The sequence below is a fragment of the Dermacentor albipictus genome, chromosome 1 (assembly GCF_038994185.2).
Source record: "Dermacentor albipictus isolate Rhodes 1998 colony chromosome 1, USDA_Dalb.pri_finalv2, whole genome shotgun sequence".
NCBI lineage: Eukaryota > Metazoa > Arthropoda > Arachnida > Ixodida > Ixodidae > Dermacentor > Dermacentor albipictus.
Window position 1 is genome coordinate 122,026,094 of NC_091821.1, and position 12,646 is coordinate 122,038,739.

At 48.8% G+C, this 12,646-nt stretch overlaps 1 protein-coding gene across 3 annotated transcripts in view; it reads left to right on the forward strand.

The window, feature by feature from the left end:
- Positions 1 to 12,646, forward strand: part of LOC135904823 (uncharacterized) — a 50,657-nt gene that overhangs the window by 21,163 nt on the left and 16,848 nt on the right. For 2 of the 3 annotated variants that reach the window (XM_065435806.2, XM_070525295.1), the window contains 2 exons: positions 4,858 to 5,162; positions 11,924 to 12,080. In XM_065435806.2, the coding sequence (XP_065291878.1) occupies positions 4,915 to 5,162; positions 11,924 to 12,080 (405 nt within the window). In that variant the 5' untranslated portion in view covers positions 4,858 to 4,914. Of the gene's footprint in view, positions 1 to 3,993; positions 4,111 to 4,857; positions 5,163 to 11,923; positions 12,081 to 12,646 lie in introns of those variants that run through there. The other variant, XM_065435809.2, reaches the window with a different exon arrangement.

Sequence of the window (12,646 nt, forward strand, 5' to 3'; positions counted from 1 at the left end):
TCTACCATCACGTAAGACGGATGGACAATGTCCAGCGTGGCGGCACTGTCTCTTAGCACTCGGCATGGTTTTCCATTAACTTGCAGGTCGTGGAGATATGGACTTAAAAGTTCAATATTCTCATCTTTTTCCTCCACGTAGGAAAAAACTACGCTAGACTTCTCGCAGTCTATATGTCCCAGTTTGTGGCATTTGTAACAGCGGATTGGTCTAACAGATTCGAATTTTCTTTTCTGTTCTTTTTGTGTGGTTTCTCCGTTAAGTTTCTCCTCGCTCTTTTCTGCGGGCTTTTCCGCCATGTCTACAGGCTCGGATCGTCTAGTTTGCGCACCCTTTTTGATCGGAAATGGTTTCCGCGGTCCATTTCGACCGTCCCAGTTTCCCTCCTCGGCGTTCAACTTTCTACGGGTTGCGTACTCTTCGGCTAATTCAGCCGCCCTTTCCACAGTGTTTACATTACCTCTGTCTTGCACCCACAGTTTCACAGCTTGGGGGATGGTTTTGTAAAACTGCTCTAGACACATGCATTCAATGATCATGTCTCTGCTGTCGTACGCTTCCGCGCTTTTAAGCCACTCGACTAGGTTGGCCTTTAAGCTATATGCAAACTCCGGATAGCCCTCGCTATCTTTCTTGCCTGTGCTCCTAAACCTTTGCCGAAAAGCTTCGGCTGAAAGGCGGTATTTCTTCAGGAGACTAGCCTTAACTTTTGCATAATCATATGCATCCTGCACACTTAGTCTGGCGATTACTTCCGCCGCCTCACACGGCAACATAGACAGCAACCGCTGTGGCCATGTACTTGGGCCGAAGTTAATCTTTTCGCAAGTCCTTTCAAAATTGCTTAGGAACAAGCCTATGTCGGTCCCGACCTCAAATGGCTTTAATAGCCTGTCCATGCGGTATGATTCTGCCTCACTTGATCGTCCCAGAGCGCCTTCACTTCCTTGAGACAACTCCAAACGTTTGCTTTCAAGTTCAAGTTGCATTTTTCTTAACTCGCGAACTTTGTCGCGTTCCTCCCTTTCTTTATCGCGTTCCTCCGTTTTTTTTCTCTCTCGTTCTTCTCTCTTTTTCAGAAGTTCAAACCCCAGTTCAATTTCTTCCTCACTGGCCTGTTCGGAAATGATATGCAATAATTCTGATTTTAGCATTTCCTTACGTACATCTAGGTCCAGTTCCTCACCAACAATCAACAACTCGTCTCTCAGCAGTGTCCTTAATTCCATGACTGCTGCTTTACTGCCTTGATTCTGCTCTCTAAATCTAGCTAGGAAAACACAACCTAGCTAACACACAACAATCTAGCTTCCCTACTGTTCTAAACAGAACAACCACAAAATGAAGCCTAGAGAGTCAAAGCAAAAACCAAGCACTCACCGCAGATACAGCGCCATGTCGCAAAGTCCATCCCACCGCTGCCACCAGTTGTCAGGATTGGGGGCTCAATCCCATCGTCCGTGGTCCTTTGCCAAGATTGGAGTACGGCATGAATTTGGAGGTAGCTGGCCCATGCCGTCGTCCAACTTATTTACGCTGAGATCGTTGATGGAGTGAAGAACTGCTTCTCATCGAGAACGAGGAAAAGGGGTTTATTTACAGAAATTAAATCAGTCTAACATGACTGCTTGAGAAAAAGAGTATCAGTCCAACATGACTGCATGAGAGAAGTGACTCAGTCTAACATGACTGCTCAAGAGAAGTGTCCTCAGCATTCGCACAACCACAGTTTTTATACACTCGATCCGCCGGTCCTACGACGCGGCGACTGTTCGTTTACTCATCACCAACTCGCCGCGGCTCTGCAGATCAGTTTACAGACACAAAGGCAACCGCGCTCTGATGCCCGACGACGGCGTTGGCGGGGTGCCGAAGCGTGAGACGCACCAAAATACGTTGTCCCCACGGCAGCTTGTCCATGCGTGTCAAATCAGCTCCGCGTTGGGGAACTCCGGAATCATTGTTCACACACGCTGAACTAGTTCCGTCACAATGTCGATGGGGCGGGTGGAAGGCGGCGGATTCCAGCGCAAAGGCCGCTTCTTTGAACGCCTCCCAGCTGCAGCGACGGAGAGGGAGAGGTGCGCGTCGTGTCGCCCTGTCGTAACTGTGTGGCAATCTTTTTTCGCAGCTCGCCATTCTTGACAAGGCGCGTTTGAGCAATCACGTTGAACTAGGGTGGTTGCTTGGGCTAGTTTGTAATACATGATCAAAAAATAACGTACAGCGCGAAGTACAAGGACAGCGATAGACGACATACACAGATCATGAATTACCAACTAGCCCAAGCAACCACCCTAGCTCAACGTGATTGCTCAAACGCGCCTGAGCTCGCGAGACTGCACCCGTGGACGACTATGAGTGTTTGGCAGAGACGAGCATTTCTGACTCGATATCCTCGCGTGGTGACGAGCTTTCTAGATTCCTCAGCATGTTTCATAGGCAAGCGAGCCATCCGATGTCGCGCTCCGAAGCCGTTTGCAGGACGGTCCCTCGAAGCGTGCCGGCCAGCGCGCGATTCGTTTGCGGCGCAACGCGGACACCAAGCTCGAGAGAGGAAGCTAGTTCTTGCGCACTAATAGCCACCCCGTAAGGTGGTGCTAGCATCGGTGCATTCGTGCCATCCCTCCTACTACTGCGCAACTACGACTTCAGTAGCAGTACTTGTTGGGCTAGTTTGGGTATGCGAACAATAATGATTTTAGCGCCGAAAACACAATCACAGAAAGGAGATCCAGTTTTTTGTATGTTCCCCACTCTCTCTGATCCAGTTTCTGCGCTAAATTTATTACAGCAACTTTCACCGCAGAACGTTCCATTCGGGGAAGCAGGAATACAGGAGACGAGAGAGCTATGCGAAGAAAACCACATCGAAAGAGTCGAGCGTCCCCACAATCTGCTGATGCCTTTTTGCAGTTATCGCGTCTCAGATCATGCAGATGTAATTGTGTGCACAACTAGCTGCCACAGCTCTGTACGATTAAAACATAATGGGTCGAGCACGAGAGAGAGATAAAGAAATGCGGGGAGATGAAACAGACACCTGTCCGGTTTCATATCCCACGCCTAGATAGGCGATGTGCCAATGAGTCATATAGCCGTTTCCAGGGGGTGCTCGCTCTGCGGAGTCATATTGCTAGTAGGTGCGTGCTCAAAAGCACGAGAGGAGTGGCAACGTCATCGTCATCGTTGTAACTATGCAATGAACAAGGGCTTCTGCTGTTCATAGCAAATAATGGAAATTTGAGTGCTCCCTATGATATACTACTGCCTTTGTCGGAGGATGGCTACATTGACTCGAGCGCTTCAGAATTTCACCCGAATTGAGGCTACCGCGCCCACTTTTCCAACCGCAGCGTCCTTTGCCAATATATACGAGAGAGAGTCATAATGAGACAAAACCAATACGGTAAAAGTTGCTTAAATTTCACGGTAGGCAAAAGCAAGGAGTTGAATTTGTGGTCTCTTCAGTCAGGTGCGCAGCGCTGTGACGCGGGTAGATTACAATTAAAAGGAATTACTGTGCAGTTACGGCAGAACTCTTAGTATAGCTGGCGTTGCTTTAGTTCCACCCGCCGCGGTTGCTCAGTGGCTATGGTGTTAGGCTGCTGAGCACCAAGTCGCGGGATCGAATCCCGGCCACGGCGGCCGCATTTCGATGGGGGCGAAATGCGAAAACACCCGTGTACTTAGTTTTAGGTGCACGTTAAAGAACCCCAGATGGTCGAAATTTCCGGAGTCCTCCACTACGGCGTGCCTCATAATCAGAAAGTGGTTTTGGCGCGTAAAACCCCATAATTTATTTATTTATTGCTTTAGTTCTGTCGCCGTTTTAGTTAAAGTATCGAGGATCGCGATATAGAGAGATAATAACCCTTCCCGTATAGAAGTCGTTGCACGTAAGTACCACGGAGTACAATGGCCAAACGGAAAGCCAGAGCGAAAGTACGATAATGAGCCAGATAAGAACATACGCGTGGAAACAACACGAAACAAATGGGACTGCGCCGGCGTGCTGTCCGTCGGACGCTGGCACTTGTTAAACGGTCTCGTGAGTGAGCGCGACGGGCGTTGAAGAGTCTGGACGTATTGGTGTGGCTATCGTTCACGGTAAACGTATATGTGAAGTTTGTATAGATATATTCTACTGCTGCTGTCTAGAATTTTCCTTTTGTAGGCATGCCATCAACGAGAATTCATTTTCATCGGAAACGTTCATGCATTTGCATTACCGTGAAATGGCCTAACACTATGCTGTGTTGGTGCCACAATGCTGTTTTAATTAAGGCATGGTTAACTGGATGTGCTGCTAAAAAGAAAGCGCAAAAAGTACATTTTTCTCTTTCGTGACTCCAAGCGCCATTGCCCGCGTATTGGACAATGATTATCTTTGACAAGATAATCTACGTCTAAAATGAATGCTGGGAGCCTTCATGAACTTTCTTGTACGTACGAATAAGGCCGCTTCATGAACAACTTCGATCGATGATCGGATCAGATTCACAGTCCGAATACAGGAGACGTAGCTTTTGTATAGGAAACGCAGACTATCATGACGATGATTATGAAAAAAAAAAATAAAAGAAAGGGGAAGTAGGAGTAGCGGGGCGATGGACGCTTATTGGTGGTATGCTTAAGTGGCAGTTACTGCGTTATCACAACGACAGTTTTTCGCAGAACTGTTGCAGTACTTGTATTTGCTGATATTTCTGTAAGCCCTAAAAAAGCTGAAATGATCGGGGCTTAGGAATCCGTGATTACGAAGTCCTTTATAAGGGTTTTTGTCGCTATATGTGACTCAAAATCAATCAATGCATCATCACGTCATCATTACCGCAGTGCTAACTGATATTACAGGATAGTGGACGCCGCAGGCATCATTCTAGAGTCTGGACATCCTGAGCTGCTGTCGCCATGAGCGAAAATGGTGAACAGCCCTTCTTGAGCTGCCAAGAGTGCATTGACTTCCTGCGATCATATGGCCGAGTGATGTTCATTACTCGTGGCCTACCAGGATCAGGGAAGGCTGGCATCGCAGAAACTGTCAAAGGGACTTACCCAGGCTGCAAGGTCATTTACGCTGACCAGATGTTTCTCGGTATTGGAGCCGTAGACAAAAATATTGAAACTACGACGGAGGCTCACCTTCTGTGCCAGAAGAGGTAAGTCAACTGGAAATAGAAACAAACGTCGTTGAATGAACCGAAATGTAGCCATTTTTTTCTTCCTTTATATATTTGGTTAAGGGATAATACTATCTGCACGTTGAAAAGACTAGTAACTGGCTAAATGTATACGTAAAATTTATCCCAGGCATAATGAGCATGTTGTGTGAGGCATCATAGGAAAGAGCACAACCTCTCACGACCGCTCGCTCCATATTTGGCAGAATGCGACACAACTACAGGTTGTTGTAGACCGTGTTTGCATGGGCGCCGCCTTATTGTGCAGGTAGTGGCGCCATTTATGGGCTGTCTGCTTTCTCCGCCATGCTGGCTTGGGCGAAGGCTCTCTGGTGTATGCCAGATACACACTCGGCAGCAGTTGCTGGTAGTAGTAGTAGTTTTCGGACTCGCACGGTCTACATAATATGATGGGGCGTCTTCTATATGGGAAAGGGTTCTGTGAGAAGTATTGAAGGGATTTAAGTCGGCATAGCCCGTATTGCAATACTATCCCTGTAGTTCGAAGGTGTGGTTTAACAGCAATCAGTATATATATATATATATATATATATATATATATATAGTTTTGAAAATACACGATGATAGTAACAGCGTAAGTGACGTGCTGCTATTGAACAAGTACTGCTGTTCGTATTGATAAGCGTTCAGATTGTTATCTGTAGATATATTTCACGACTACCTCGTTCATCGGACGCGCTTTTCTCTTACGAATAAAATAGTTTTGGTTAGTAATAATAGCATACCGTACAGTGTGAATTACACTTGTCCAGAGTGGCCGAGCAGCCGGCTGCAGATTGTGCGAGCGTCTGAATACTTAGCGTTAGTTGCTATGGTGTAGCTGTGTTTGTTCTACACATACATAATGCATGAACCAAGCATGCGGCCATGGCCATGCGTGGCCTAGCTTATTCCAAACGTTCACCGTTTTTCTTTTTATTATTTTTCTTCCTTAGATGGCGTCAAAATCGGCCGATTAGACACCCTAGAAAAGCGTAATTCACACTGCACAAGCTGCAAGGAGATGAAAAAAAATATATATATGTAATTCTGGGGTTTTGCGTGCCAACACCATGATCTGATTATGAGGGACATCGCAGTGAGGGACTCCGAATTACCTTGGACCACCAAGTTTTTTTTAACCTGCACTTAAACTTATGTACACGAGGTGATGAAAACCTATTTTTTTGTTGGGTCTTGTCCGGCCCGTTCTCTACGACGCCCTCACCCGTATTGCGCAAACTGTGTGCGCACAAATAGCCCATCGCATTCTTTTTATGCGATTTTGTTACGCGAACGAAGGAATAAGATCTCGAGGCTATTTACAAAGTGTATTTGCAAAGGATAATGCAGAGCTAGCCAGTTCAGCCGACAGCTCGAGAGCCAGGGAGCGTTCGTCGTCTTCGTCGGGGCGCCCGCGTGCATCGCCCACAACAAACAGCTAGGCAATATGCATGTATCATTATCCCCGGCAGCAGAAGCACAGTCCCGGTGCGTGTAAATATCGGTGATAACAGGAGAGTAATATGGTTCCAGGCGTGTGACATGCACAGCGCCAGTGTAATTCGAGGTAGATGAGGCACTAGTACTGAGTGGGGCGATTTCGTACGTAACAGGAGTCACGGCACGCAGCACTCGATATGGGCCTGTGCACCGAGACAGGAGTTTTTCTGACAGGCCAACGTGACGAGTTGGGGACCACAGCAGTACCAGAGATGCAGGCGAAAAGTGGACATCTCTGTGTTGGCGATCGTACAAACGCCGTTGCTTCTCTTGGGAGGTCAGGAGGCGAGCGCGAGCAATTTGGCGTGCTTAGGCTGCCCTGGTGATGGCGTCAAGTGCATACTCGCAGGTCTCTGCTGCGGTGGATGGGAGGGCTGCGTCCAGTGGCAATGTAGGTTCGCGGCCGAACAACAGAAAGAAAGGGGAATAACCGGCAGTATCGTGACGTGAAGAACTATGCGCACAAGTGACATAGGGTAGGGCAACGTTCCAATTAGTATGGTCGGACGAGACATACTTTGCAAGCATGCCTGTTAGGGTACGATTCAGACGCTCCGTGAGACCGTTAGTCTGTGGATGGTAAGACGTAGTCAGCTTGTGCTTGGTTGAGCAGTACTGCAGGATGTCGGATATGACTTTAGAAAGGAATGTCCGACCACGATCAGTCAGCAATTCGTGTGGAGCGCCATGCTGCAAACCACGTCGCGTAAAAGAAAATCGGCGACATCTGTGGCACAGTTTGTTGGAAGTGCTCTGGTGATGGCGTAGCGCGTGGCATAATCGGTCGCCACAGCGACCCACTTGTTGCCAGATGTGGATAGAGGGAAGGGGCCAGGTAGGCCCAAGCCAACGCGAAAGAACGGCTCCGAAGGAATGTCGAGCGGTTGAAGGCACTGGCAGGGAGCGTCGATGGTGTTTCTCGGCGCTGGCATTTCTCACACGCCGTGACGTATTTCCGGACGGAGCGGGCAAGGCCTGGCCAAAAGAAGCGTCGGCGCATTCAGTCGTAGATCCAGTCGTAGGTGCGGGAAACGCCAACGTGACCTGCCGTTGGTAAATTATGAAGTTCTTGGAGAACAGCTGACTGGAGGTGCTTTGGAATGACGACGAGTAGGGCAGGCTGACGGGGCGTACATTGTGGCGGTATAATACACCAGCTTGGGAAACAAACAGGTGAAGGGACGAATCACAAGACGAAGATCCACGTTGACCATTTGAACTCTTGAAGTAAAGAGTCCATCATACGTTCGAAATTGATGGGGCGTTGCATAGACCGAATGGCATAATTTTGAATTGATATAGGCCATCAGGGGTAACGAACGTGGTCTTCTCTTGGGCCTTTTCATCCACAGAAATTTGCCAATAACCAGACAGAAGGTCTATTGATGAAAAATATTTGGCCCCGTGGAGACAATCAAGGGCGTGGTCAATGCGAGGCAAGGGGTAGACGTCTTTCTTGGTAATGCGGTTTAGAAGACGATAATCTACGCAGAAACGCCATGTGCCATCTTTCTCTTTAACAAGTACCACGGGCGACGCCCATGGGCTCGACGAAGGTTCAACAATACCTCTGGCAAGCATCTTGTTCACGTCATGTTGAATAACCTTACGCTCTGAAGCAGAAACTCGATATGGCTGGAGGTGAATAGGCCTGGCATCACCAGTATTTATGTGATGCTTAACAATTGAAGTCTGGCCCAATTGGCGATTGTTGCGGGCAAAGATGTCGTGGTAGGAACCCAAAAGGCGGCACAGAGCTGCTGTTTGTTGAGACATTAGGTCCGCAGCAATCATTGGACGAGATGTTGCATCAGGGCAAATACCATTCTGTGGACATGGTGAAGAACTTGAGCAGACGTCAACTGGAAACGTCGTGACGTCGTCATCTCCCATAGCACACAGCGTTGCAACCGATATGCCTTGGGGTAGAACTTCCTTTGTCAGGCCGACATTGACGACGGGGAGCCATGTCCAGTTATCGGCGACGATGACGACGGAGTGGGGCACAGTAATATTCCGCATTAAAAGGACATGGGGAACAGATGTGGCGACGTAATCACCATCGGGCACAGGAAAAGATGATAGCAAATCGACGAAAGTCAAGGCTTTAGACGGCAGGCGGACGAAGGCGGTCGCACTAAAGTTGTTCGGCAGTTCAGCACGAATATGCGCAAGTAGAGGAAGTTTGAGGCAAAGGGTACCGTCAGAACAGTCGATCAAAGCTGAATGCGCCGTAAAAAAGTCGAATCCGAGGATTAGGTCATGGGAACAATTGGTAAGGACTGTAAAGAGAACAGGAACGGGGCGGTCGGCGAAACTGATACGGGAAGTACACATTCCAGTGACGTCAACAGTACCATCGGTCACATGAACGGCTCGAGTAGTAGGAGGCGTGAGAACCTTCCTCAGTCGACGACGAATGTTATAACTCATTATGGACACCTGGGCTCCAGTATCTATTAACGCTGTCAAAGGGATACCGTCGACGTGAACATCAAGTAAGTTCGGGTTCGTTGGGAGCGTCAATGGAGGATTTCTACACGACGAAGATAATGCAGCACTACCCCCAGGCGCTGCATCGTCGAGTTTTCCGTCCGGGAGGGTCCATAATTGGTCGGCGAGGAATAGCGGCGTGGCTGGGCTGACGGGGACCGACGGCGCCGAGGTGAGCACGACGACTGTCATCGATGGATACGCCTGAGGTAGGAGACATACGGTGAGGCGAGTAACGGCACGGGTCGGCATATGGGCGAGGAAACGGGTAAAAGAAGCTCGAATACAGCGGCGTCCAGGAGGTGCGGCAGTGCCGAGCGACGTGGCCAATGCGGAGGCAATGGAAGCAACTGGGCTTGTCGTCCGGAGTTCTCCACTCGGTAGGCTTGTGGTATCTGGGAGGGGAATACTGATCGGTGTGAGGCATAGGTGTCGGTACCGGTCGGGCGTCAGGTCGGGAGACGGAGCAGGCAGCAGAAAAATTGAGGTTGGCAAATTCTTGCCGCACAACTGCCTGAATGAGAGAGATCGCTGGGTCAATGGGGGGGGGGGGTCAAGTGGGCGGGGATGGAACGGCGCAGGACTTGTAGCCTCGAGCTGGCGGCGAACAATACGGGTTACACGCTCGTTTAAGGGTGGTGAAGTGGTAAGGTCGATGCAAGACGACGTCACAGCCGTGTTAGGGAGCTGGGAGTACTGTGGAATGACGCGGTGGCTTTTGGCGAGCTCAAAGCGGCAGAATTCCTTGACAAAGACGTCGATGGTGGACACATTGTTGAAGGCCAACAAGTTGAACGCGTCGTCCACGATCCCCTTAAGTGCGTGGCCGACTTTTTCAACCTTTGCCTTTTTGTCGTCGACTTTCCGGCAATGAGCGAGCACGTCTTGTATGTACGAGACATACGATTCAGTAGAAGACTGAACTCGGGTAGCAAGCTCTTTTCTAGCAGCCAGCTGCCGACCGGTCGAATTTCCAAAGAGGTCAACGAGCTTCTCCTTGAAAGCATCCCAGCTAGAGATCTCGTCCTCGTGTGTCCGGAACCAGACACGAGGAGTTCCGTCCAAGTAGAATAGGACATTCGCGAGCATAATGGTAGGGTCCCAGCGGTTCTTTTGGCTAACACGCTCATACAGGGTGAGCCAGTCCTCAACGACGACATTATCTTGGCCGAAAAATATGCCAGGATCGCGGTGGTTGGTAACCGTAACATACGTGTTTGGTGGAGTCGCAGGAGTAGAAGCAGACGAGGTGTCGTCACCGGGAGCCATGTCGGAAAGCAGGACGGTGCGGCCGCTGCGGAGCTCCGTGGCGAGGACGGGGAACGGCAGCCTCCACCAAAATGTTACGCGAACGAAGGAATGAGAACTGGAGACTATTTACAAAGTGCATTTACAAAGGATAATGCAGCGCTAGCCAGTACAGTCGACAGCTCGAGAGCCAGAAAGCGTTCGTCGTCTTCGTCGGGGGCGCCCGCGTGCATAGGCCACAAGAAATAGGCAATATGCATGATGCATGTATCAATATTACTGCTTTACAGGGCAAAGAGGCAATGCCGAAGTACAAAGATAATGTATCATGTTGGTTCACCAACCGCAGCGATCGCCATGTTGAGCCACGCCATCGGCCTCATACGCGAGGGTGACGTAGGCATAGCATATATAGTAGACTTGAAATGCGTGAAATTAATGCACGTGACTGATAAAAGTATTTTAACACTTGGCGCTTAGATGTTTCGGGGTTTCATTGGGCGGGTCGTACACGAGCACACTTATGTCTAAGTTCCCACACTAAGCGATCAGATAGAATTCACGTTGCCAATCCACAGACGCTGCTGCTTTTCGTTGAGTGGAAAACGATGCAGCCAAAGTAGTTCACAACACACACACCGCGACTGGTGATGCATGTCGCATGTTTGCGCAGTCAGGATGTATTTCCGCATATTGTATAGTTACTGCTGCACTCTGAGGCTACACAGTGGTTACTCGCCGACCTTGTGTGAACGGACATAACGTAATTTTTTCGGAGAAGGATCTACAACATCTCCAAATCGTTCCACAGCACGCGATGGGAACACATTCAAGCAGCGCTGCGCCGCGAGCGCCGGCTCGCGCAATCGAGAAAGGAGGAAAGGCTCGTTCGCGCGCAGGTTGCCGGAACTTTCCTCCACGCCCGATGAAAAGCTTTATAGATGTTCTGTAATTCAAAGTGGACATCTTAGTGATGCTACTTCTTGCAGTGAAGTATATAGAGAACTAGCTTTGTCATTTGTGGGGGGCATTACACGTAACTGCGCGTTTTTACTTCATTAATTTGACATTCTCTTACAAAAGCAGTAATGAACAATGACCAGAAAGAACTACTCTATGAATCCTCTGCTTTTCTGTTCTTTTTTAATTTTCCATTATTATTATTATTATTATTATTATTATTATTATTATTATTATTATTAGTAGTAGTAGTAGTAGTAGTAGTAGTAGTAGTAGTAGTAGTAGTAGTAGTAGTAGTAGTAGTATTGTTGTTGTTGTCCTTGTTGTCATTGTTATTGGCGAGAAGGCACCGCACTACAGAACTGGGCAATATTTCATGTCAAACTAACCGTTCGTAACCCGTGTGTTCTGAAAACTCCCAGCATGGTACCCTGTAAAGAGGGCGGAGAAAAGCGTACGGATGGGAGCACATACGTTTAGAGAAAAGTGTTGTGAGATGGCAATAAACATCACCACATGCGCTTTTCTCGTGACAGAACGGAAGAAGCCTTACAAGGAAACACGTCCGTCGTAATGAATCGCAACAACAATGCTACAGTTCGTGAGACGGCCCGGTACATCGAGCTCGCAGCCAAGTATGGCTACTTGGTGATTGTCATCGACACATTACAAAAGGAGGACATGACTGTGGAGGTCTGAATCGCTTTTTCAATTGTGTGCCGCTAGCTCTCCGCATTGCTAGCTCTTGATTCTCTGCTTTTAGGTAATGTCTTCCGTTGAATGCTAGCCGAATAACCTCATAATTTCGCACCTAGGACACTGGCTAGCGCACATTGGTGCACATTCATGTACACCGTTTCTTTGTGTTTGTCTCGAGTAGCACGGTGCAGTTCCAAAGTAGCATACCTCTACAAGGAGCGCAAGCATAGGCGGAGAGTTTTCATTCTTCCGGGGGTGAGGGAGGGGGGGCTACCAGCTTTCCAAACCCCATATATGTGTGTGTGTGTGTGTGTGTGTGCGTGTGCGTGTGCGTGTGTGTGCGTGTGTGTGTGTGTGCGTGTGCATGTGTGTGTGCGTGTGTGTGTGCGTGTGTGTGTGCGTGTGTGTGTGCGTGTGTGTGTGTGGGTACTTGAGGAAACTTCGTCTGACCTCGAGAAATTGAGCGTTGGAAGTGACGGCGTTATGTGAGTATGTACAAGACCTCCTACTAGGAGACAGTACAATTTCACAACCCGAGTCCTCTCGGTGGTGTAATCTTC